At 41.2% G+C, this 26984-nt stretch overlaps 3 protein-coding genes across 7 annotated transcripts; 2 read left to right on the top strand and 1 right to left on the bottom strand.

The window, feature by feature from the left end:
* Positions 1 to 2998: 2998 nt before the first annotated feature.
* znf280d (zinc finger protein 280D) lies at positions 2999 to 15349 on the top strand. Of its 5 annotated transcripts, XM_086174881.1 has the most exons (19): positions 2999 to 3156; positions 5323 to 5447; positions 5553 to 5743; positions 5868 to 5967; positions 6077 to 6295; positions 6382 to 6456; positions 7156 to 7262; positions 7952 to 8136; positions 9750 to 9907; positions 9987 to 10087; positions 10179 to 10325; positions 10665 to 10799; positions 10893 to 11131; positions 11916 to 12056; positions 12142 to 12210; positions 12303 to 12418; positions 12517 to 12538; positions 13925 to 14008; positions 14140 to 15349. In XM_086174881.1, exons 2-19 carry the CDS (start codon positions 5330 to 5332, stop codon positions 14192 to 14194), a joined length of 2262 nt encoding a protein of 753 aa, XP_086031007.1. In that variant the 5' UTR covers positions 2999 to 3156; positions 5323 to 5329; the 3' UTR covers positions 14195 to 15349. The 5 variants fall into 5 exon arrangements, with proteins under 5 accessions (XP_086031007.1, XP_086031005.1, XP_086031009.1 ...); XM_086174879.1 differs by having other exon boundaries at positions 13925 to 15349; XM_086174883.1 differs by lacking the exon at positions 12517 to 12538.
* Positions 15350 to 17663: 2314 nt separating this feature from the next.
* Positions 17664 to 22167, top strand: mns1 (meiosis-specific nuclear structural 1). Its single transcript, XM_086174884.1, has 10 exons — positions 17664 to 17801; positions 17878 to 18087; positions 18662 to 18789; positions 18900 to 19002; positions 19493 to 19722; positions 19983 to 20199; positions 20296 to 20403; positions 20811 to 21068; positions 21591 to 21716; positions 21805 to 22167. The coding sequence occupies exons 1-10, from the start codon at positions 17799 to 17801 to the stop codon at positions 21955 to 21957; spliced, it is 1536 nt and encodes a 511-aa protein (XP_086031010.1). The 5' UTR covers positions 17664 to 17798; the 3' UTR covers positions 21958 to 22167.
* Positions 22166 to 26920, bottom strand: tex9 (testis expressed 9). The gene is made up of 12 exons (XM_086174885.1): positions 26886 to 26920; positions 25078 to 25205; positions 24646 to 24709; positions 24465 to 24541; positions 24278 to 24320; positions 24105 to 24181; positions 23852 to 23982; positions 23678 to 23769; positions 23418 to 23591; positions 23150 to 23284; positions 22878 to 23012; positions 22166 to 22784 (listed from the first exon to the last, which is right to left on the bottom strand). The coding sequence occupies exons 2-12, from the start codon at positions 25173 to 25175 to the stop codon at positions 22707 to 22709; spliced, it is 1104 nt and encodes a 367-aa protein (XP_086031011.1). The 5' UTR covers positions 25176 to 25205; positions 26886 to 26920; the 3' UTR covers positions 22166 to 22706.
* Positions 26921 to 26984: the final 64 nt, after the last annotated feature.

A 26984-nucleotide genomic window follows, 5' to 3' on the forward strand; every position in this document is an offset into this window, starting at 1 on the left:
CCCATGCCTTCTGCCTGGCAGTGCCAACCTCAGCATCTTGCCACCAATATAGTCACTATCCCCCCTCTGCACATGTCCAAACCATCTCAGTCTGCCTTGACCTCCAAAACATCATCCTGCATATCTCCAGACATCGCACAGGACAGAGGTGGCAAGACTGGTGGCCTTGTGTCGGGATAATAATCTCTTCTGAAATACAGCAAAGACCAACGGGATGCTTTTTGATAGGAGCAGCAAACCCCGCTTTACATCAGAGACACACAGGTAGAGAGGGTGAAAACCTTCAAGTTCCTTGGGACACACATTAGCGAGGATCTCGCCTGGCTTCACAACGCCCAGCAGCTCCGGAGGAAGTCACAGCTCAGACTGCACTTCCTAAGGGTGCTGAGGAAATTTAGCATGCCCACCAAAATCTTCAGCATCTTTTACAGAAGCACAGTGGAGAGTGTCATCGCCAGATTCATCGCTGTGTAGCATGGAAACTGCTCGGCTTAGGATAAGAAGGCTTTCCACGGCGTGATCAAAACAGCCCAGAAAATCTCTGGAGCAGCCTTCCCTGTCTCTCCAGGACATCTACATAATCAAGGGTCATCAGAAGGACCCACTGCATCCACAAAGGACATTCCACACCCACAACACAGCTTATTCACATTTCTGCCATCAGGTTGACACGCTAGAAGTCTGAAAACAAGAACAGAGAGACTTGCAAATAGTTTTAAATAGTTTTTTTTTCCCACAGCCTGTCAGAATCCTGAACTCCCCCCACACTACAAACCCCATATGACTGCCAACACTGCACAAGAGCCACTTTACTCCCCCTTCCTCATCTAAGATTCAAAGTGTTTATTGTCACATGTTGAGTATAGAAACGTGTTTCCCTGTACAGTGAAATGTCTACTTTGCTGTCCGCAGTGCATTTGGATATGTGCTGATAGGAAGAGTGTAAACATTATTATAAATATGATTATAGATATGACTATGAACAGTGCAATAGAACCGTAGTAATGAAAAAAGACATTTTAGTGCAGCGTAGTGTGCATCGCACGAAATGCAGGTGCAAGGATGAGTGTAATTGGAGTGGACAGTAGACTTTACATGCGCAAGAAAAATGAGTGTCAGCTGTTTAAGAGTCTGAACGAGTTCTTTAATCGTGTCGTTTTACATTTCACACTCCTGTACCTGCGGCTGGAGGTTAGAAGTGTGAACAGTCCATGTTGAGGGTGGGCGCGGTCCCCGGCGATGGCGGGCACTCTCCTGGGGACTCTGCGGTGGCAGATGCTCTGCAGAGAAGGCAGTGGGGTTCTGCTGATCCTCTCTGCAGTCTTTACACACTTGCTGCAGGCGTCTGAGGTCCAGAGCGGTGGCAGCGCCTTACCACACGGTGATGCAGCTGGTCAGGATGCTCTCAACAATGCAGCTGTAGAGGTTGTTGAGGATCTTAGGCGACATGCCAAACCTCCTCAGTCTCCTCAAGAAGTACAGTCACTGTTGAGCCCCCCTGACCGTCTCCATGGTGTTGCGGGAACAGGTAAGGACCTCGCTTATGTTGACACCCAGATATTGCTCACCCACTCAACCTCAAGACCTTGGAGGAACGGTGTCTGATGAGGTCTCCTCTCCTTCCTCATGTCCACTATCATCTCCTTGGTCATGTCTGTGTTGAGGGTGAGGTTGTCGTCCTCACTTCACCATCCTTCACCTTCTCCATCCTGTAGGCCGTTTCGTCTCTGCCGGTGATGCGTCCAATCACTGCGGTGTCGTCTGCGAACTTCAGGGTGACGTTGTCCTCATGGGAGGCGATACAATTGTGGGTGAATAAGGTGTAGAGGATGGGGCTGAGGAGTGCCAGTGTTCATGATGATGCTAGCGGAGGTCCTGTTACCTAACAGACTGGGGTCTCCAGGAGCCAGTCAAAGAGGATGGGGTGCAGGCCAAGGGTGGACATTTTGTTTGTTAGTTGAGGGGTATGACCGTGTTTAATGTGGAGCTGTAATCCAGAAAGAGCATCCTGATTTAGGAGTCTTTGTTTTCGAGGTGGGAGAGGGAATAGTGGAGGGTGGCGACTATGGCATCTGAGGTAGACCTGTTGGGCCGGTATGCAAATCGCAGGGGTCTAGGGTTTCTGTGAGGTCGTTCTGAATGTGAGCCAGCACCACCCTCTTGAAAGCACTTATTGAGGGTCGGAGCTAGTGCCACTGGTCTGTGGTCATTCAGGTAGTTGGGTGTGCTCCTCTTGGAGATGGGGACAATGGTTGTGCTCCTGAAGCATTTTAAAACAGTTAGTCTTTCCCCCTCACTTACTATTCATTACTGACTTAATTAGTACTGTAGAATACTCTACTTAATGCCTGTACTGTATTTAGTACATGTACGCGAGACGTCTCCCATACTGTTGTGTGTTGTCGCACCGCCTCGTGTTATCGTTAGTTATTGTTATTGATAGCTACCTGGTGTGAAGTGGAACAGTAAAAATTTCATTGCATTGTCTGCATCACCATATTCTTACAATGCACATGAAAAAAAATCTTGAATCTAACGTGTTGTCCCCTCTAATGGACTGCTGCTGTTCCTAACTCCCATAGTGAACATCAACATTTTCATCTTTGCCACTTCCAGCTCTGTTTCCTGACTTTTCCTCAATGCCACTCTCTAAACCAGACAATATTGCTGGTCTCACCTCAGTCTTGTACACCTGACTTATTATTCTGGTGGCAGTTTGGATGCAGGTAATACAAGCAAAAGACAGACATGGACAAAAGCAAAAGACATAAAGAGTTGTCTCATTGCATCTCATAGATAAGAACAAGTTATCCGTATAATTTAGTTCATGGTAAGAAATTCTTTGAGAATTCAGCGAACATGCATGGAAACGAATGCAGGTAGAGTGCTGGTAATTCGACAGATTTCAGAGGACGAGGCGACACAGAACAGGAAGTACTACAAAATAAAACGGAAGTTGTTACCAGAGACGCGCCTGGTAGTCTGGTGGTCCAGACCATGGATAGAGCCAGACACAGGAGTGTTTCCGCCGCTTCGGGCCAGCAGTTACACCTTCTAGCCTCCTCCGGTGCTTGCCAGACTCACGCCATCTGAACACTGTCATCCACGGACTGCACCGAAGTGGGTGTCAAAACAACGAGGCTTGGTTTGGAAGAGGTAGGCTAGAATCCCGAAACCGTATCAAGCCTGGGGTGCTGTCTTTGTCCTATCGTTCACCCCTTAATAACACCGTGCTAACGGAGCTTAGCTAGTATTGTTTCACACAGAACAATAACCGACAACTTACAACGCACGGTGAATGGGAGAATAATTATGGCAGATGTCACTAAATGTTATATTATAATCATTGGTTCTTTTCTTTTGCAGTTGGTCAGTTGTCGGGAAAAAAAACAGCATTAGGGAAAAACCCCAAGCCATTAGCTAGTTAGCATTAGCTACCTAGCTGACGTAAAAGCTAACAACACAGTTCAGATCGCTGCAGAATGACTTTTTTCCTTTTCAAAACTGCGCAAGTGTTACAGAGTGACAGGTGCTTTCCGCGGTGGCTATTATAACTGCTGGGTTTATATTTGAACGTCAACCTGACCAACGGCCTTCAAATCCTTTCCCATTTAGTTTTTGAAGGTTACGACTATGTTAAGCATCTTTCAATTGAATTATCGGATTAATTCATGCTAGTGTAACCTTGCATTATGGTTGTGAATGTGAATAACGTGTTACAGATAATCCTTAATTGTATACAGGTACAAATGCATACACATTAAATGTATTTGTTCAAGGAGCCAACACAGACTGGGTCTGTGTTCGGCCAGAGGTTCGGCTGCTGCATCAGCTTCCTTGGTTCTGCTCAGTCCCGCCGCCATCTTGAAAGAAGGCTTTTTTCTAGAATTAGTGGCAGATTTTGGTGTCAGTGCCATTATTATCCTAAACATTTACACATGCCGCAAAGTTTGGATGCTCTGTGCTTAGCCAGCCCTGATCAACTTAGATACAGAATTTAAATTAGGAGGATTTCTGTTTTTTTGTGCGTAGAGGAGGAAGAACTGATGACGTCAGAATCGTTGAGATAGTTACACGCCGCCCACAGGTCAAATCGCGATACTGCGCACACGATAGCGATAATATCGCAATACATTGATTCAGCGAGTGCCGCTTCTTTGCAGCTCAATTCATCCATCAAGATTAAGATGTTGGGAGAAAGAATACTTGTCAAAGAAAAAATACAGGAATGACAAAAGTATTAATGGCAGTGTCATTTTTTTTTTTTTTTTTCAGACAAAATGTGACAACAGGGATTAAACAATGCTCTGCAGTGTATTTGTATCTCAAAGTTCTGTTACCACTGACTCCCATTACACCTTCAATGAACCACTGGTCGAAAGTGTGCCGGAGCCAATCCAAGCTGTTACTGGGCAGTGCACTAGACAGCGTTCAAACTGGACTGGTCACCAGTCGACCACTCGGCCACATAGAGACATACAACCATGTTGAGCCGTACAACGATTCAATATATCAATCACATGTGACATACTGTAATTTTTGGACTATTGAGAGCACCTGATTATAAGCTGCTCCGGCTACAAATAAATAAATAAATAAATATGTACATATATAGGACACACTTGTCAATAAGCTTCAAATGTCCACATTGCAACATGAGATACTTTTTTTTTTTTTAAACTTTGAATTGGATACACACAGGTAACATCCACAAATATGTACTGAAAATGCTTTTTTTCTAAACATTGCTTGTTTGTCTGATGAAAAATTAATCATTTTATTATATTAATAATGAATAACACAAGGAAAACTCCATCCATCCATCCATCCATCCATCCATCCATCCATCCATCCATTTTCTATCCCCGCTTTGTCCTACTCCAGCATGTTTTGGTGGCATGACGCTTGTCAGCCCAAAAAAATCCATAAATTAACTGCATCATTGTTTAAGCCACAGTGTTCAAAGCATGTGGAAAAAGTAGCAGCTTATAGTCTGGATGTTACCCTACAACCATTTGCTTTCCCATTCACATGTCTTGGCAATTTAATGTCTACAGCTTTTTTTGTATTTTTCCATACAAAAATATACAATGCTGTTTTTTTGTTAGGCTTACAAACAGGTGGCAACTAACCAATGATGTAAACTACAAAAAATTTTGCCCAATTTTTCTGATTTTTTTTATTTTATTTATTTATTTTTTTCAATTTGTATGGTTGTATTTCTCTATTGAGGAAAAAAGACTGACACTTATGGTGGCTCATATTGCCTCTTCTTTACTACCTGCAAAAATTGTTCCCCAAATACTATTTTTCCCTTTTCAGGTTCAGAATGTCTGAGCTTTTTATGGAATGTGTAGAGGAGGAGCTGGAGCCATGGCAGAAACAAACCCCGCAAGTTCACTTGATAGAGGATGATGACGATGAGCCAATTTTTGTTGGAGTGCTTCGTATGTTATTGTTTTCTTTTTCAAAATTTTCTTAGCCTTCATTCATGACCCTTGAGATACATTACCCCTTGTGATATATATATATATGCATTATATCCTTAACAGCTAATAACCAGAAGGAGATTAAGCCGAATCCCGCACCTTCTCAAAGTGACAGTGCAGGAAAACAAGAAAAAACATGTCCTGTTCCACAGCCTTCCCCAATTGTGCTGCCCTTAAATATAGCTGGAAATGCAGTAAACGCTACAGGAACCAATCTGACTCTGACTCCACAGCCTGTTATTGTCAATAACCAGGTAAGATTGATATTCAAGTAGGTTCATTTACTCTGCCCTCTTTACCCTGTGTGTTAATTTTGATTTCAACTGCTCATAATAAATTATCGATGTCCATGATTGTCTTTGTCTACATTTTTTTCAGGGTTTCATTGTTACTTCCCCACAATTGGCAAACAACAGCGAGTTCATTGCTTCACTTGGGGCGCAGTATCCTCCAGGGACAAAGTTTACGATTGTACCAGGTAATGCTCAGTCAGTAATAGCTGTTCAAACTTCATTTTCATGTGTCAGTGATAAAAAGGCTCTGTTAAAAGCCTTTAATATTTTAATACTTTTTTTTTTGTCCCCCAGCTGGTCAACAGCAGCTCATTCAACAGGTTGCTTCAGGCACAGTATTACCTGGTGTTGTTCACCGGCCTCGGGTCCAGCAAATCAGCAACAATGTTGTGACGTTGTCTAATGTCCAGAGCCCCGCAATGTATACCGCAAAATCAAATCTGCTGCAAGTTAACCGCTCCACCTCTCTTCAAACCATTTCTGTGCCTGTGAAGTCTAATAGCAATAACAATGGTATTGCTTTTCTTGCTAAACTCTGTTTTACCCAATGTGTAGATCAGCCATTGCAATTAATTCTATGTTGGTTTTTTTTTTTACAGATCAACCCACCATTAAACGTGTGTTGCCTCCAGCCCCTGTAGATGCTGTCCCCAAAAAAGTCAAGTATGATATTGGTAGGTATTTTGCTGAGGAATTAATTTTCTTCTTGGATCATTTTTTTTGTGGTAAAAGTGAGGAATTTTGAACCTGTGAGTTTCCCTTTGGGGCATTTTTGATCCTCTTCCTCAACCTTTCTGGACATGGGCACAAGGCCCTCGAGAAAAGCATTCTCTGGTTTTTCTCACAATTAAAAATATATAAATAAATAAATATATAAATAAGAAACAAAAAAGACAATTGAAAGAAATCTGTGCTGTCAGTTTCTCTTAATTTATAAAATATTTTTGTTGTGCAACCTCCTGGATGTTTTCCTGCCTTTTGGGGGCTGTTCAGGCAATTACTTTTGTTATCACCTTGGTTGCTAATGGTAATTGATAATATGAACTGCTCAGTAATTGAGCAATTGGCATCAATATATTGTGTATAACAACTTCCAAACATAAACACCTTTATTGACCTATTTAAGGCCTTGAAATGTCCTCATAGTGGGACCATTAAAGACACATTCTATTCTATTTGCCTAGCTTTGAGGAAGAGGAAAAGAATGAAGCATAGTCCCAAACTACTTTATTTTTCAACTGAAATGGTTTTGAGTCTCCTGGTGATGCCCTTTCTTCTTCTTTGCAAACCTCTGATTTGCAATATTAATTGGAGTAATTCCTGCCCCCATGTATTAAATTAATGTGTGAAATCTTGAATTGGTGTTTTTCCAGCGCAAGCAAAAGGAACTCAGACTGGGGAAAATGGCGTCTTTAAGAATAAGTGCCCAAAGTGTCAGGAGGAATTCGTTCTGACAGCAGCGCTTAGGAATCATATGATGGTAATGTAGCGTGTCGTGCACATTATGGCCTCCTTTACATTAGAGTTGTCAAGCTCAATTACGCATTAGGCCACATCACCAGTGCCCCTCAAAGTTTTGATTTTAAATATAATATTTTAATCTTTTTACTGTCATATTCCATCATTCCAAATGTATTTCATTGATCACTCTTAATTTTTGGGATAACCCATACTTACAAGCTCTGATGGTATGAAAATACTTGAAATATGATTATGATCAATCCAAGTATGACATGATTACAAAATCCGTGAATTGAAATAATAATAATGATACAAATACACCTTCCATTAAAAATGTTTGCCATTTAGAGCCATGTAGATTACATACGTAGGATTTCTTCAACAAATAATTAGATCTCTCAGGGACCGCATGTAATGAGCGGGGGGGGGTACATTTGTCCCCTGACCTTGAGTCTGATGTCTGCTGTAACCAGAAACTAGGTCTGTTTAGTTGTTGATCAAGTAAAATTACATAAAATATGTCAAGTATGTCTAGGGGTCACACTTTCATAATCTAAACACAATGAAGATGCAATGATACATTTTTCAGCTGAATATTTTTATTTATTTTTAGAAACTTAAACTGTCTCTCCTATTGAATTGTACAATAGCTAAATTTTTCTTATATAAACATACAAGATGTGTTAATGTAAAGTATCTGTATTTTAGAGTTGTTGTGCCAACGTTGAAAGCAAAGCTACAGGAACCCCTGCCACCGGCGCACAGAAGCGCATCATGCTTGTTTCAGATTTCTACTATGGTCGATTTGAGGGAGATGGGACCAAGGAAGGGCAGAAGACCAACACTACTTTTAAATGCCAGAGCTGTTTGAAAGTTCTCAAGAACAATATCAGGTATTACAACGTGTTCTCATATCATGAAGAAAGTGGAAGATTTTTGTGATATCTGAATGATGTCTCAAAGACTATTCTCCATAGACAGTTGGGGTTTGGAGCAGCTATGGAGCAGAGAGAGAACCTTTCAACAGTTTCAGTCAAAAGCTTGAAAAGATTCTTTAATCAACAAGTTCTCCAAATCAAGTCGAGAATGTGCCGAAATTAACCAGGGCCAGCTCTGACTGGCATTCTCTGATCAGATCACAGTATCAGACTGGTTTCCTTCTTTGGTCTAAAGATGAAAAATTAGAGCTCATCTAAGTGGTGTAAGAACTGTTCCCTTTGGTTTAATAGTCCTGCATCAGAGCATTGTGTTGAAAATGTGCCAGTAGGCGGCTTTTAATGGGGAGGCACATCTGTACCTCAGTTGCTCTCTCAGAGTGGAGGTCATAGTTCGTTCACATCAAAATTTGAGTCTGAACAGCTGAGGCAGCAGAATGCATGAGCTGAAAAATGGGCTGTGCCTCATCTAGCCAGCAGTGGCAGGTAGCTTGGGAGATGCGCTCCCCAGGCACTCAGAGCTACATCATTAGGTAAAACAAAACTGAGTAATTGCTGGTATTTTAACTGCTATTATATATGCATGAAGAAAAAGGTGTGTTTACAACTACTAAATTTAGCTATTACTTATCCTGGATCTTGACTGTTCCATCTAAATGTCAGCCGTAGATTTAAACAAGTTTGCTTAGCACATTCTAAAAGCCTCCACTTCATCGCCTCCAGATGGAAGTGTTCTTGGCATATCCCGCCCCTACAGAACCTGAACACCTTAGTCTCTGAGGTGACTGGTGGCAGAACAGTCAGTACACTTGGGACATGTGTAATGGGGAGATATCCTGATGCTTATTTAGGTCTCTGACACATGTATATCAACCTGAAATCTGCATGCATGTATTTTCTTTCAAAGTCAAATTGTCAGCTTTTACCTCATCTTTTTTTCACCGCTCCTTTTTGTGGTCTTGAAATCCAATTTTTTTTCATGGTTTTGGATCACTTTTAATTGTAACGTGTCAAACTGCCATATCTTTTCAGTATCCAGAAATTCTCAAACAGCCAGGTAAACACTAATGTGTGCACCTTTCCACCGCTTCTTCTATGTGTTGCTGTCATGATATTAAATCACTCGGGCCTGCCAGGTCATATCAGTGGCTTAGTTGTCAAGTTAAGGAGGAAGAAACACAACGTCAATAAGGCTATAAGGATAAATAGATTTGGTGCGCTGGCACCACCACAAGGTGGCTGGTCTTAGCCAATTCTTGGTTTGTCAAATCATGTCATGACAAGTTCCAAGTCAGTTGGTTTTCATCAACTTGAAACTAGTCTGAGTTGCAGAACTGAATGAGTATAATGGTGATGAAGCAAGGCCTCTGACCACAAATTTATGTCAAAGAGAAAAATAGGAGAAGGTTAGAAATGTGGGACACCACAATGTGGTGGCACAATTTTAAGCGCATCTGCCGCACAGCAAAAAGGACCCAAAAAGACCATTATGAACACCATTTTACAGCTGTTGCACTTAACACCAGTTTAGCACCAGTCACATTGATGTTTAAATCTACCCTGAATTACAGGTTCATGAACCACATGAAGCACCACCTAGAGCTGGAGAAACAGAACAGCGAGAGCTGGGAAAGCCACACAACCTGCCAGCATTGCTATCGGCAGTACATGACTCCATTCCAGCTGCAGTGCCACATCGAAAGCGCTCACAGCCGCATCGAGTCCACTAGTACGTAATGCAAAGGTCTGAACAGCACAATCTAAATATTTCGAAATCTTTTGTAATTCTTGTTCTGTGGTCCCCCTAGCCAATTGCAAGATATGTGAACTAGCATTTGAGTCCGAGCAAGTGCTCCTGGAACACATGAAAGACAACCACAAGCCTGGAGAGATGCCCTACGTCTGCCAGGTGTGTTCTTTGCGAGGTGTGTGTGCTTTTCAGATTCCAGCAACATCTTTACTGATCCTGATTTCATTATATTTCCACTCTTCCCCCGCAGGTCTGCAATTACAGGTCCTCTTTTTTCTCGGATGTGGAGACTCATTTCCGAGCAGTCCATGAAAATACAAAGGACCTGCTTTGTCCCTTCTGTCTCAAAGTCGTCAAAAGCAGTCATACATACATGCAGCATTACATGAAACATCAGGTATGAAGCTGTATTTATCCATTCCGTATATAGATTTAAGTGATTGAAGTGTTTTAACTGCCGAATAATTTAACTTAATCTGAAGTTAGGAACTGCTATTTTTACAAAATGTAAAACTTTTGTTGTATTGTTTGTTCCACCTGCAAGGTCGGATTTATTTGTTTGTCAGCTGAACACATCACCCTAATACATATAACGCTGACAATAATATATTCTATAAACATCCCTGAATGTAGATTCTGTCACTGTCATTATTGCCCAAAAACCTTGGCTATTAGCCTCTTGCAGCAACACTTAATAATCATGTATCATGTTTGTACACTCTTACCATGTTTTCAGAAAAAAGGGATTCACCGCTGTGGAAAATGCAGGCTGAATTTTCTCACTTACAAGGAGAAATTAGAACACAGGACACACGTCCACAAGACTTTCAGAAAGCCTAAAGCTCTGGAAGGCCTTCCTCCAGGAACTAAGGTCTTAATGTTGTAATGCATGTTAACTGTTTTAACATGAATTTGAGAAATAAATAAATATAAATAACTAATTATGTTTCCTTCACCACCCCAGGTAACCATTCGAGCCTCCCTTACTGGAAAGGTGCCGCCCTCGCTGACCGCCCCTGAACGGTCGGCTTTAGTTGTCAGTCCAGAGGCGCCAAGCTCAAAACAAAAACCCACAGCTCTGACAGGCGGATCGAGAACAGCGTTCGGCGCAGGAAAAGCCAAGAGCCCTCAGATCAAGAAACGGATCAATCGTTTCTCCAAAATCAACATGTCACTCAAAAACATAAGGTTGTCAATCGAGCTGTATGTACAAGTCAGAAATTCTTATTTTTTTTGTTTTCGTTCAAAACTGATGTCCTGTTTGTCTCAAACATTAAATACCTTTGCTACACAGAATATTTAATTTGTGTAAATATTGTCTGATTTTAAGTAAAAGTGTTTGGTAATCATAAAACTGGTTGGATGGAATGAAAAGGTTCCCACCAGCGAGTGATGTAAAACTTTTTTTTATCTTGATAAATTAGATGCTTCTCTTGTTTGCCTGTGGCTACAAATCTGTAATTCCCTGGCTGTCCAGCTGTGGGCTCCCCCAGTCATTTAGGATTCATTGATATGGAGCTCCTGGGTTTTCCTGACAAGCTGGGAGCAAATTAATAGACACTATTAAATCCCAGGCAAACACAAAGCAGCTAATTGTGTTTTAAATTATTTTTCCAGACACCTGACCAAATGTAATGCACTGGGATGTTCTTAAACTAATGAGTGTAATATTCAGCCAATTGGGTGCAGTAGTCAAAAAAGCTGTCATTACTCCCAACAATATGGGTTTTTACAGTGGGCAAAACATGATGTGAGAGCATAAAAGAAGTGGTCAGAATGGAACAACAAATCTAGGAACGTGTGAGATTTTCACCTGTTATAATCAAGCATTTGTGGATATGTGCATCTTCCATATGTCAATAGGCAGTCCTAGATAATTGAGACTCCATGATGAAACAAAAGTGGGTTATAACGATATTACTGCTCTAGTGCTTTATGAATCTGGGCTGTTTTATCGACCTGTGTTTTTCCTTCATTCAATTTTCAGAGACAAGCCGGGGCAGCATACGTGCATCGAGTGCAACACGGAAGTCGACGATTTCTTCTCTCATTTTCCCATAACTTCAAATTGTGGTGCTTGCAAGTACCGGTCAAGTTGTAAAATATCAATTGGAAATCACATGATAAGGTAAGAATACACCAGACTTGAGGAGTTGTATCTAATCCACGGATTCGAGCACAGCATTTGATTTAAGATTTCTTCCGGTTTGCAGATTTCACAGTACCGTCAACAAAAACCGATTCTCCAAGCTGGATAAGAAGAGGCGTGCGTCTGCGCTAAAGTAAGCTTCATGGACGACAAGAGGGGTTTCATAAATAGATGATTTTCTCTCCTTGTTGTACATTAAATGATCAATCTGTTGTTTGTCTGCAGGTTAACTCTGGTCTGTCTAAACTGTGACCTCCTCGTGGACGCATCGGGCGCTGACCTCATGACCAAACACCTCACCGATCGACCGAATCACGTATGCAAAGTCATTCAGGAGAAAGGTATGAGCTTTTCTTTTGTTCTACCAACAGAGTTTTTCTGCCATACAGTTTGCTCTGACAATTTTCATGAAAAGGTTCTCTTGTTTCTAACTCACCAGATACTAAAGCCAAAGATCCAGTGTAAGTAGAAGAGACTACCATCTGCATTTCATCCGGATATCTTTTTCTGTCTTTGTCGAATGTTTGTGTTGAAGCTCGAAAAGCATTTAATTGTCCGAGGTGTACTCCAGTGAGATTTGGACTGCACACAAGCAAATTAAAACAGAGCACGCTTCCTGCCAACCTTCTTTTTTTTCTTCTTGCAATGAAACACACCACAATTGGATCTAAAAAAATTCCATTATCCTTAAAGAAAGTAGGATCAATTATTAGAATGAGGTATGTTTAGATTGAATCATGCACGTTTTTTATATTCAGAAAACTGATGAGAATCAGTGTAATATGTCGATGAATGTGTCTACAAATGAGCTGTTAGTTCATGTGGCACCATCGTCGGCTTTCGTCTTGTCCTACAGGGAGTTTCTTTAATGGTGACGATCTCTTCCACGTTGGCTAGTTGTGCTGTGGTTGTTTCAGAGCCCGTCGCCATGGTGCTTTGATTTCCCCGGAGTTTACTGAACTACCGAGACTTCAAAGATGTCGTTTTAGAAGTAATTGAAAACAGGAAGCTGACTTAAATGTGTAGAAGTGGAATGGCTGGTAGAAGTTCCTCAGGCTGCATAAACTGATTGATTAGTATGGCCATCCATCCATCCATCTTCCCCCGCTTATCCAGAGTCGGGTCGCAAAGCAACAGCGGGTGCAGTGAGGCCCAGACCTCCCTCTCCCCCACCACATGGCACAGCTCCTCTGGGGGGACCCCAAGGCGTTCCCAGGCCAGCCCGGAGACATAGACTCTCCAGCTCCAGCGTGTCCTGGGTCTTCCCCGCAGTCTCCTCCCTGGTGGACATGCCTGGAATACCTCCCCTAGGAGGTGTCCAAGAGCCATCCTGACCAGATGCTCAAGCCACTTCATCTGACTCTAGTCTATGCGGAGGAGCAGCGGCTCTACTCAGAGGTCCTCCTGGATGACCGAACTTCTCACCCTATCTCTAAGGGAGAGTCTGGCCACCCCACAGAGAAAAGTCATGTCGGCTGCTTATATCTGCAATCTCGGTCTTTCGGTCACTACCCGCAGCTCGTGGCCATAGGTGAGAGTAGGAATGATTGACCGGTATGGGGCAGGACCTCTTCCCTCAGGTGAGCCTAGGGGAAGAGGGACCCATGTTCTGTGCCCAGCCAAGAACTATGGGTGAAGGCGCTCGCCTTTGAGCCCTGTCCTCGGACGTGGCTCCAGCGGGGGCCCCGGTGACCCATGTCTGGGCAAGGGAAGACTGGATCCAAATTTTTTCTTATTCATGAGGGTATTCTGGTATGGCCATTTACAAATATTAAAGCTTGTCTTTTCTTCAGACAAGCTGGTTGTATGTTTAAAACATGATTTTTTTTTTTTTTTCCTTCTTGCAGACGCCTCATCTCAAGACCACCAGACAAAGTCCAGTGCATCTCTACATCAGCACCGATAACAGGACCAAAGGAAACAGACTCAAGGTTAGAGGACCCTGTCCCAACAGAAACTTCTGTTGCTGTCAACCAACCAGAACCCACACAAATGTCACGCGATGTTGCGGAGGATGCAGGTGATCAAGAGAAGTATGTCCTTGAAGGTTCTTCTTCTGCAGGAGAGCAGCAGTCCACTCTGACTCCCCTCAGCTCCCCATCTTCCCGCACACCTGAGAGAGGTGTAAAGAAGTCAGAGTGAATCTCCTTAGTCCTGGATGTCTAACAGGAGTTGATTTTCCTCAGTCAGGAGAAATCAGAGCAGCAACTGTAAACCGTAAACACTTTATGTTCCCGAGATGTTTTGCATTTCCCCCCATCTTCTGTTATCAGAGCAGTGTTTCCTTGCTCGCCCACCTTGATGTGTTGGCTCGAATGCTTCTCACAGTTAGTGAAAGACAAAAACCTTTATCAGTGACTTGAGTGTAAATCACTCTCAATAGATATTCGGACAAAAAAAATCTCCCACCTGGTGGCAAAGAATGTAGATATTTAGTGACAGTAGTGGTGTTTAAGTGCTGAAGTTCCTTTAAAATGTGTTCGGTATTAAATACCGAAAATTTTATCTTTGTTTTTATTTGGTCTTCACTTGTGGTACATTACTCTCCAAACTTAAGGTGACATCATTAGCAATTGAGTCCTTATCTCCATATTCTGCCATTGTATTGGTACCTTTTTATTATTTAAAAGTGTTGCATTACGATCAGTTCATTAAGAGCAAAAATATTTAACCCCCAAGAGTTTGTAATTTTGGCTTAAAATTTTGGCCCGTATTTACAATAATATGTAACCTGTATGGGCTTGAACATCCAACAGCAATGTCAGTATCTCCACACATGACTTACCTCGAGCCCTTTGCAAACAGTTTGTACAAATCATGTCAAGACAGACTTCAAGATCCAATCGATGCCTGATGCTTTCTGTAAATTGTGCATCCTGGGTGAAATTGGGCAGGGTTTCGTGCTGCATGAGAAATCTTCCCAGCTAGTGGAGGCAAGCAAGCCAGACAAAACATTTTTGTTTTTTGAGATGGGTGGTAAAATCATGGCTCGCTAAATTTTTCACACTTGGTGTTTTCCCAAATATGGTTTTATTTTTCTAATACGTTTTCTTCATCTTAACATCACTTCATACCCATATTTTTAAAAGGGTTTCACTTGTATATACAGTATCTGTAGAGCAAGTCTTACAAACTATCCGTGCCGACGATGATCTAAAACCACCTGTTTTGAAAACATTCCTTGAAATGAATATATACTGTGTTCCTCCTCAGAACTTTATAAAACATATTGAGTTATGGTCAGTGTCCTCTGTTTGTTATACAAATAAATCTTTTCATACATGCATTCTGTGTCTGGCTATTTTTAAAGGTTTTTTTTCTCTCTGTGGGACTTGTGAGGCCGATACAAATTTCAGATTGCTCACATTTTTAAGCACTGCGACATCCTTGAGTTACCAACTACTGTTCTTCATGCCAGTATTACACAACCAAATTCCAATGAAGTTAGGATGTTGTGTAAAACAACAACAGAATACAATGATTTGCAAATCATTTTCATCCAATATACAGTTGAATACACCACAAAGACAAGTTATTTAATGTTCAAACTGATAAGCTTGAATGTTTTTTGCAATTATTCACTCATTTTGAATTTGATGCCTGCAACACATTCCAAAAAAATCTAGCTGGGACAGGGACATTTTTACCTCTGTTACACTACCTTTCAAAAACACTCAATAAACATTTTGGAACTGAGGACACTAATTATTTAAGCTTTGTTAAGTGGATTTTTTTTTTCCATTGTCGCTTTATGTACAACTTCAGTTGCTCAATAGTCTCTGTTGTCATATTTTGCGCTTCATAATGCGCCACACATTTTCAGCAGGAGACAAGTCTGGACTGCAACCAGGCCTATCTAGTCCCTGCATTCTTACTACAAGGCCCCGCTGTTGTATTGCGTGCAGAATGCAGCTTGGTGTTGTCTTGCTCAAATAAGCAGCGATCTTCCTGAAAAAGACACTGCTTGGATGGCATCATATGTTCTTCCAAAACCCGTAGGTATCATTAATGGCGCCTTCACTGAGGTACATGTTCCCCATGCCATCACGGATGCTGGCTTTTTAACTCTGCGCCGAACACAGTCCGGATGGTCCTTTTCCTCTTTGGCCCAGAGGACATTAAGTCGATGATTCCAAAAACAATTTGAAATGTAGATTCATCAAACCACAGCCCACTTTTCCACTTTGCATCAGCCTATTTCAGATGAGCGAGGGCCCAAGGAAGCCAGTGGCGTGTCTGGGTGGTGTTCATGTGTGACTTTCGCTTTGCATGGTACAGTTTTAACTTGCATTTGTAGATGCTGTGACAAACTATATTAACGGACATTGGTTTTCTGAAGTATTCCTGAGCCAACGTGGCAGTATCCATTGCACAAAGATGGTGGTTTTTACTGCAGAACTATCTGAAGGATCAAACGTCAAGGATATTCAATAGTGGTTTTCAGCCTTGCCGCTTGCGCAGAGATTTCTCCAGATTCTCTGACTCTTTTGACGATATTATGCATCGTAGATGATGAAATCCCCAAATTCCTTGCAATTGCACATTGAAAAATGGTGTCCTTAAACTGTTGGACTGCATGCAGCTGTTCCCAAAATGGTGAACCTCGCCCCATCCTTACTTGTGAACAACAGTGTTTGAACATTAAATATATTATCTTTGGAGTGTTTTCAGCTGAATATAGGCTTAAAGTGATTTGCAAATCATTATATTTTGTTTTTATTTACATTTTACACAATAATTCACTGGAATTGGAGTTATTGTGTTGTTATTATTACACTTTTACTGTTTGTTATTGTTGCTATTACATTACATCTGTTTGTCATTGCTTCTCATAAACTACACTGTGAACAAGGCCAAATAAAAATCAGATTGCAGAAAAAAAAATGTTGTGTATCTTTCTTAAAATAAACAAAAGCACAGATCAAATAAAAGAATCAGAATCAAGTTTTATGGCCAAGTAGTTCTAAACTTTAAAGAATCATGCACGGCCTTTTTTTAGTTATCAATAAACATAAATAAGGTTAGAAAAAAAAAATTCCAACAACCTGGACTGAATATGATGGGATGGGAGGAATCGGTTACAATAAACTGTCCCTTCGGTCCAATATCTCACTAGCTTCCTCTACTGGCCATAATAGATAAGTGCACCAATCTCAAAGTGCATCTGTATACCACTTTACAGTAGCGCTAATCTGTAAAGAAAAGTGCAGTATATATAAAGCATTGTTTAGAAATAAGTGGGAAAATATAAAACAGGCTTAAAGTTTCTTTAATTCATCCACTCTATATTAGTTTGATTCCGTTTCTGGTCTACTGTAAAAGTAAAATGTTTTTAGGCAATTTACTGTTAAATCGAAAAAAACGTTTAATATACAATTAAATTATATTTGTAGTTTTAACTTTATAACTTTGTATTTGGAAGTACACATATATGCTTCATCGTTTTAATACTAATCTGCACATAAAGTTTTGATTTTCCCGGAGATTACGTCATCACTCTTCTTCACTCCTATTGGCTGATTCTACTGAGACGCTGGGTTTCCGTGGCAACGAAATTGTCACACAATCCACCTGCCTTGACAACACCTGTGACGGAGTTCATTTGTCATATTACAGTCGTATCACGGCGCTCATTTTTCAGGAAAAAGTTTTTTAAATGTCTTTTTAACTGTCAACACTTGAGCAGTGGCTGATAAATTACAACGTGAATCGACGGGAAACATGGTAAAACCGCCCTCGGATTAAATTAGCATGCCCACTGCTAGCAGACCAGCTAATGTTGTCCCCCCCTGCGTGACAGAACCGGCGCCGGGCCCTCGGGCTGCAGCAGCGGCTGGAATCTCAGCGCCGGGACCGAGAGCAGCGGAGGGAGCTGGAGGCCCGGCGGGTCCACGGAGAGCGGCAGCTGCTCGCCGGATTGAGAGAAGAAGAGAGCTCCGAGAGGAGGAGGGTCCTGCGACAGGTGCAGGAGGAGTTGAGGGAGAGGCAGATGGAGGACGCTCTGCGGGAGGTGCGTGTTCTTAGAGGGGGAGTAACGGGTGCAAAGATTCCCTCAAGCATGTTTTGTTTTAAATAAATTTCTCCGTACCCTCCTTGAGGAACTTGCGTGATCAAAATGTATGTTCTCACGATCTGCACAAGACATGTTTCAAGACCAAAATCAAAATCTTTTGCATTACAAATATTATGTTTCAATGTTCTCCTCGGCTGACGATTCTTAAGACATATTCATTTAAATGTTTCTCTTTTCAAAAGATTACGTGGCAAATGCAATAGTTCTCTCACTATTTTAGTACATGCAAATGTGAAGATTGTTTGAATTTTTTCTTGGTGTATTCTTCAATTAATCACATAATTGTGTTTGACAAAGGGAACAGCTCACTGCTATGTATGTGCACGAAGAAAGATGGGCACAAACTTCCACTGGTCATACTTCAGTTTTAATACAATCAAAGACATCTTACCTGGTGATGCCGTGTTCAGGAAAAGTAAAACAATCGATAATTAAATGAATTAAACACCAGGTTAGAAGAGTAAAGTTGATTCTTAACTTCACCTGGTCTCACTATTACCTGGATTTGCAGGCAGAGACCGAAAGACTAAAGAGAGAAAAACAAGTGGAACAGGAGGAGAGGATGGCAAAAGAACTGGCTCGCATTAACAATGAAAAGCAGAGAGACAAAAAGATCAAGCAGTATATTAAAGAGAACAGGTACACAGATAACATTTAACCAGAAGTGTGTATTTTAATTGTTGTGTAATTTCCTTAGCTTTCTCTGTTTTAAGCCATTTTTTTTAAATGTTTCATCAAACCATTTTCAGCTTGGAGCTTCGAGAACTGGAGGCAAAGTTGAAGTCGGCATATCTGAACAAGGAACGTGCCGTGCAGATTGCCGAGCAGGAGGCCATGAGGTTTGAGACAATGGTGAGGTCCCTTGAAAGAATTACCCAACTCCAAGGGTTGTCTTATGGCATCTGCTCGTAAAACTTGCATGTTTTTCTGTAAATATATCTCTTAAATATAACCAGATGTTTTTCCTTGTAATTTATTGTGCAATAGTCACCAAAAGGCAGGGGCAAATAGTTTCAAACAGGAAAAAATATAAGAAACCCCTGAGAATTCTTATTTATGGTGGAAACTTTAAGCAAAGGTTTGATCAGCTTTCAAATTGGTCTTGTATAAGTGAAGAAAAATTCATTGTCTTATAGCTATTTTATTGTAGAAAACCCTATGTTCTTGGGCAGATGACTTCCAAATCAGTTTCCAGTTTACATTAATCCAAAATTTGAAGATTACAGTCCAGATGAAATCGAGGACCCTCAAAGTGACTCACACTGCCTGCATTTATGTGTGTGTGTGTGCGTGTATGTATATATATATCAGTATTTATGAGACACGTCCTAATTGACTTCAGCGTGAGGAGACCGAGATTTACCGCAAGATGCAGACTGACAACGAGCGAGCAACTGCCGAGCAGCAGAAACAGGAGCAGAGACGTCAAGAGGAGGCAATGCGCCATCAGAGAGCGCTGGAGCAGCAGCTCGAGGACCGAGAGCGCAGGAGGCAAGAGGCGTACGAAGAGTTCCTCAAGGAGAAGCTGCAAGTGGATGAGATTGTCAGGAAGATTTATGAAGAGGATCAGATGTGAGACCCTATAAATCTTGTTCAAAACCAAGGTTCTCTGAAACAAGTAAAGAACTTGTTGCTTAAGAAAGTTTTTTTTGGAGTATTTATATTCTACATTCTTACATGGAATTATTCAGTAATGTACTATCTGACTTCGTGATAAGCATTGCATTCTGTTCCGTAACAAAAAGCATAGTGTATAGTTCAACAAATGCAAAAGTGTCGTTGAAGTTTGTACATGGATTAAAATAAATTTTGTTGTAACCCTTTTCTTGTAGGGAGAGACAGCTGAAACTGGAGAAGATGCGAGCCACTCAGCGGTACATTGAGGAGTTCAAGAGACAGCAGGCTGAGTGGAGGCGTGTGGAGCAGGAAAAGGTCGAAGCTGAGAACAGACGCATCATGGACTTTGTGAGCAGTCGGCAGCAGATGGAGGAGACAAGAATGGCCAAGATCCAAGAGAGAGAAGCCACAAAGCAGCAACTTCATAAAATAGTTGAGACCACTTTTTTTCATCTGAAGCAGTCATCTGTGTGTCAGTTCATTATTTCCATCCAGGAAAAAAACAATCTCTGCTCTGTCCTCCTCTAGCTGTCAGAGAAAATGGAAAAGGCGCAGAAGCAGCGGGAAGAGATGGAGAGGGTTCGCGAGGAACTTTACTTTGAAGAACAAGAGGAGGCGAACAGGCAGAGAGAGATTGTAAGAATCACTGACTGAAGTAAAAAGTGAGCGATATGATTATATAACAGACGGGAATGAAAATGAGAAAAAATTTAGTTGTTAATGATGAGTCATTCAAAGAGTCAATGCGCTTTTCAATGTTGTTAGACTCTTTGATCAGTATCCATTATCCATTTATACTAATATACAAAAATATATTTACAATAATGTAAATCAGAAAAATGTGTCAAATTCTCACATTTTGAATAAGGGAGGGTTTTCTGAGGATTGTTGCTTGATAAATGACTAATTGTCAAGTAACTGAATCAGATCTTACATGTCCGCTTCCCCAGTCTGGTGATGTCATCATGTCTGTTCGATACATACTATGGATTCAGATTTCACAAAAGCTCCCAAATTGTCCACCTTGTGTTTTCTCTGAACAGGAGGAGATGGAGAACAAGATTCGACAAAGGCTGACGCTGCAGCGGACCTGCCAGGAGCAACTGGCTTTCAAAGAAATGCGAAGGCAGGCTGAGAAGGAGGAAGAGGAGGCGTTACGCAAAATGATGATGGAAAAGTTTGCAGAAGATGATCGGATAGAGCAGATGAACGCACAGAGGCGACGCATGAAACAACTTGAACACAAACGGGAAGTGGAGAAATTGATGGAGGACAGAAGACGGCAGCGTGAGGCTGACATGGTACAAACTATCCTGTGTGCTTCACTTATGCATTAGTGGACATACATTTACCAGTAACTAGCACAGAGCATGTAGAATATTAGATTTTCAGAGCTACATGGGTACTTATAAAGTACTATATGATGGTCATATTACATAATGCAAAGGTTGTTTACTTGAGACTTTCCTTTAAACAACCTCTAACAAGAAGGTTATCGTGCATTAATTCTAATCTTAAATTGGTCTGATAATAACTTAAAATGTCATTCTAATATTTGGCATAGTTTAATTGGTCTAGTTTTAATTCAGGAGTTGTTCAAATAAATCTAACATGTTCATAGAACCTCACAGTTAAAACATAGCTCTGTCGTTAATATTTGATGTGTTAAAAACAAATCCAAATCTGGAAATTGAAACAAGTGAGTATGTCCTTTGTCAGGACCAATTGAGGTATGTTTTATTCAAGGAACCAACATGAAAAAAGGTTTGTGATGAAAACTTGCGCAGATGCCAATTCCTACCATTTTGATGTCTTGGTTTAAGGCGCTGGAGGCAATAGAAACCGTGAGGGAAAGGGAGAGAGAGGCGCTGCGGAGACAGATCATTGAAGAGGAGAGGCAACGACTTCTTAAACATCATGCTACCAAGCTTCTGGGATACCTACCGAAGGTGTGAGAAAGTGCATGTGTCATTTTACACCTCATTATGTCTCTTGCCAATCAAACCGTTGAATGACCGTCACCGTGTCCTTTTCCAGGGTGTTCTTCGTGAAGATGACCTGGAACTATTCGATGAGGACTTCAGAAAAAACTTCAACACACGTCAGGCAGACATTTTCAGCGCCGACTGGGAGGATGATTTGTCTGTGCTGCCTGGCACCCCCAGCCATCCCACCTCCCCCAACAGCTGAAGACTACAGAGGATAAACAGGCATTTTTTGAGAAGTATTTTATTTTTCAAATCTGATATGACAACACTGGAGTTGAAATATGTCAAAAAAGGTTTCACGCACCTTTCTTAAATCCTTGCTATACAAATGATGCAACTGTGCTTTGGAGACTAATCTTTTGACCGTATTTTTTCAACATATTCAAACTATTGTCAGTTTAATTGCCACCATCATGACCGTGTGTATTTCACAGTTGAAATGCCCTAATATTTACAACTCTGACCTTCCTGACCAGCACCCTAATCCATTGCTGATACCTCTTGTTCCTGGAGTTCTGTTGCCACCGACCTCCTCCTGCTCCTCCCTGACCTTGCTGACCCCCCCGCCTCCTGGGGATTCCAAAGTAAGGTTTGGCGGGCTATGTTGCTGGATTATATCCTCTGAGTATGTCAGATACAGGCATTATTCCCGCACATTGTTTGCTTTTCAACTGGTTTCTCTCTAATGATCTCCCAGAGTTGATCATCTATCAGTGTAACCGGCCCACAGATTCCCCTGATATTTTGTAAACCTAAGCTAACGGCGGCTTGAAGTTAATAACATGATACCCGATACCTTTGTCTTTCTCGGTGTTAGATGAGATTTGATGATCGAGTTGGACGTTTTTGTGGAGAATTGATTTGGATTCAATTGCCTTTTTGCCTTTTCATCATACCGATGTCTTTGCACTCTGTTTGCTTAAGGGCATTTAAATGTCGGAATCCGTCGGTTTATGGCTTCCCCCAGTCCAGAGCTTTCATGAACTCCTCCTCCGTGAATGACAGAAGCTTGGCAGCTTCAAAATGCATCTGAAAAACACCAAGGGAAGTTCAGTAATCAAGAGCTCGAGTAGAACTCAAGTGGCCGATTAAAAAGATAAGCAGAACAGCGGGGAAATCTACCTTTTGTCTTTTGAGAATGTCTATCAGCTTAAGCTGTTTCTTGAAACCCTCAATGAGTTCAGCTTTTTGTTTCTTAAGCATTCGGTTCTCAGCAAGTAGGTTTTCTTTGCTCTGGTGTTCCTCATTAATCTTATCCTTATTTCACAAAAGGAAAACCAGAAATGATTACGTCGAACAGAGTTTCATGAAAAACAAGTGACAAGACAAAAGGCAACAGAACTGATTTCTTGTAAATAAAGCCACGTCCAGGAAACGCAGGATCAAGTTCTTACCTGGTTCATCTGTTTCATTTTTTTGATTTGAGTCTTCAGCTTCTCCACCTCCTCCAGCGCTCTGGTCAGGCGGACCTCCACGGTGCCGTGCACAGCAGTTGCTTGTTTTTGGGATCTGTTCAAATTTTCTATTTCCTTGAAAGGCACACAGCGGAGTCCAGGAGTCAAACCATTTGGTTTCGCTGCACGGGATTTGCCACCATCATGACAGTGTGGTGGCGAACCACACCCTAACCCTAACCCTTTGCAAACTGTTTTGGCGCCTTACCTTTTGTAAAGCAGACACCTGCATCTGAAGGCTGTTACACTTCCTGACAGACTCTTCTCCTAAAGCTTTGTGCTTCTCAATCTGTGTCTGCTGAATGTTCACGGTCTTTTGCTGTCTGGCTCGATCCTCCTCGATCTCCTTAATTTTCGCACTGAGCTTAGCATTCTCATCATCCTTCGAGAACAGAAACAGAATGTTGTGCATCAACAGTGGTTTCAGCGTTGAAGACCCACTTAGTTCTGACTTAGTTTACACTGCACCTTTTTATGATATTCACATGATAGTTGATCCTGTTCCTGTTGCATGAGCTGTATTTTGGCCTTCAATACTCGGACTTGAGCTGTTGAAATACCTGAAGAAATTACATGTTATAGAATGCTCAGCAAATATTTTCGATTTTTTCTTTCTTGTCAGAAATATATCAAATAAACTACCATCATTGTCTCCGGCACTTTGTACATCGTCCAGGACAAGTGTGTCGTTCATCTTTTCCTCTATGCAACGTATCGTGTTTGCCAGAAAAGCATCGACTGAATCATCATCTAGAAGATCACCTTCTGGATTTCTGAAATCAGTTAAAGGCCAAATCTTTAGCTTACATTTTTTTTTAAAGTGGGAGTTCAATTCTGAATTAGGGATTTAACATTTCATGATACAATCTTAAATTAGATTCTTAAATTGACTCACAAACCGTCCGCTTCAGGCTCTTGTCTTTGATTTCCAGTGCTTTTGCCTTTTAACATAACTTGCCTTTTTGTCTTGACCTTAAAACAATAATTGTTAGATAAAAACAGGATTTTGAATAATTGAATGAATGATAAATGGAGCTGATATATTGAAAAAAATTTTGGAATACATACTGTCTCCTGAGGCTCTTCAACAATGATCTGAGAGCTGACCCTCCTGCGGGGGATGTGAAACGGAGGGAGAGAAAAAGAAATGGAAAAAGGATAAGATGATTATTGATTTTTTTTTCCCCTGGCACTTCTTTAACTAATAATAAAGATTTGAATTGTCCGCGTGGAGGTTTAATTTTCCATTTATTACCGAGCAGCTTCCTTATCCTCAAGATCTGATAGCAGGCAGGTAGATAATGGTTTGGAGAGAGCTTCATTCTGCTGCTTCTAAAATCCAATAATCATCGAGGTTACTGTAGATACTAAGCTTTGCAGTTGACACTGATGTTTAAAACAAAAGAATAAAAAATGAAGAAAAAAAAAGAACGTACCACCAATTGTTCTGCCTGCCTGACAAGTTCTGCTGTTTTGGCCTCAAGCTTAGCATTTAGGAGTCTGAAGAAAGTACAAATGAAAATAGGTGAGGGTCAAAATGGAAAACTTTTACACGTACAACTCTATCAACTCCTGATTCAGTTTTTCAAGCCTTGAAATATGAACTCTATTAACTAAAGCACAATGGCGACATTTCTTAAGAGGGCATTGAAACGTCACCCGAGCCCATTTCTTGTACATCAATAAAAAGAGCTTTTGTAGTTTTGAAGGCAAAATCCACTGAATATAACCCTCAAATCATTCTAAGGTGTTGGTTAAAAACTGTTTTTTTTCAGTCGGTGAACTACACATTCAATGCTCAATAAGTCTTTCAATGTAGTCAACATTTGCAGCAAAAAAACAGTCCTGCCGGAGCCAGGAAATATTACTTATATTCTTCTTCCTTTGCAAAAAAGTCATTGGCGGGCTTCCTCAGTGGACCGCAAGCGGATTTTGCCCGTGGTTTGACTTCAGTCCTCTTGGGCATTTTCACCTTGCTGGTAGAGGATGGGCGATTCTTGAGGGTGAACAAGATAAGACGGTGAAGACAGAGTCACTCGTGAAATCTTACATTGCAGCTTGTATTTGTTTTCTGTTTTAACAATACCCCTTTTCCTGTTTGTTTACTCAGGATAGCGGATGTGATATACAGTATGTCGTATGCTGACTATGTTATAATAAAATGATTTGGATAACCCCTAAGCTTTACTAGCCTTAATAATACATTATTTATCATCAACATGACAAAATACTTTGGTCAGATAAATAATTGAGATCAGTCGTCTAAAAATAACAAGTAATTAAACAGCGTGACCAGATTTAGACAGACTTGTGAACTGAATTAACCTAGAAATTGTTGGTCAAGTAATGCATTGTAGAAAAACACCTGCTGGGGTAATTTTCTTACATGTATGAAGATGCAGACAGAAAAATAAAGCGCTCCAAAATGACTCGCAGAGATTATCGTTCAAACCCAATGTCGTCCGGCCTATTTTGTGTTTATTTAACAGGAGCCCAAGGTGGCTCCAAGGCCTCGTTGAGCTGACCCTTAACTGCAGCTTGTGACGTTTGTTTACTTAACTGGGAGCCAAACATTTAAAAAAAAAATCACTTTTGCCACGAAAACTTCTGCTAAATTTGTTGCCAGACGAGTGTGAGTTGCCGGTGATAAAAAATACAAATATAAATGCCACGGTACAAACCTGCGAGGAGACAAAAGGGACATATTTATCGAAATTCCGTTCAGCCATAGTAACGGAGGTGATGGACGCGGAGTTGGTTGCCTGGCAACCGTGCGCAGTGTACGGTGGCCGCATTGAAACAATTTCAAGGGAGGCTTAAAAAGGGATGTTTTCCAAACGTTAAAAACAACATCCCTTTAGTGACTGCACACCTTAACCTGCGAGGTCAAACCCCACTATCCCCCAAAGTAACGTGGATGACTGTATTTATTATTATTTATAATTATTATTAATTACTACTGCTACTACTAAAATTATAACACTACTTGTCAGTAGTCGTATAAAATGATGAAGCTGACAAAAACAATATTAATAATGATGATAATAATGATAAGAATAGTAAAAATAGTAGTAGTAATAATAACAATAATAATAATAATAATAATAATCGGAGTAGTCGTGCAGTTGCCCTGATTGGTTACTTTCCTGCAAAGGCTCATGGGACTGTTTGCATCAGCGTTTTTTGTCATGCCGTGTCGGAGTGCCATGTGTTGTAGTATTTGAGCGTGGATTTTGCAGTTTCGGTCGAATTCGGTGAAATTCCGTTGTTTTTTGTTTTCTCCTGCGATCCACGGGAGACCGACGTGATACACATCTGGGCTGTATACGAAGCCCCTATCAAGGATAATGTCGCAGTAAACAATCGTTGCATATGAAATGAATAAATAAATGGTCTATTTTAATACACATAGTAAGTGGATAAGTTGTCTTATGTATTTTAGTTTATCTATTTGCGGATACACTGTTCCCAACTCGTGTTGTTTTTAATGCTGGGTTGCAGTTGCGCATGCGCGTAGCTGTCAGCTACTACACCGTGCACATGCTGTGAAATCCCAAACCGTGAGGGGCAGACGAGCTGTTTGCCGGGCGATCTCCGTTCTCTCGCTGCTCCCGCTTTCTTAGCACATCTATGCATCACTCGGAGTTTTAGTTTCGTCGCACGCACGATTTCTTACGCCAAATGCCGGGACCCGAAGCGGGCGGATGTCGGTGTGGGACCGGGTGGCAGCAGCAGCAGCAACAACAACAACAACAACAACAACAGGGCGCGCTCA

This window comes from Fistularia commersonii, chromosome 27 (genome assembly GCF_037954325.1).
Source record: "Fistularia commersonii isolate RoL2024-O1a breed Wild chromosome 27, RoL_Fcom_v1.0, whole genome shotgun sequence".
Taxonomy (NCBI): domain Eukaryota; kingdom Metazoa; phylum Chordata; class Actinopteri; order Syngnathiformes; family Fistulariidae; genus Fistularia; species Fistularia commersonii.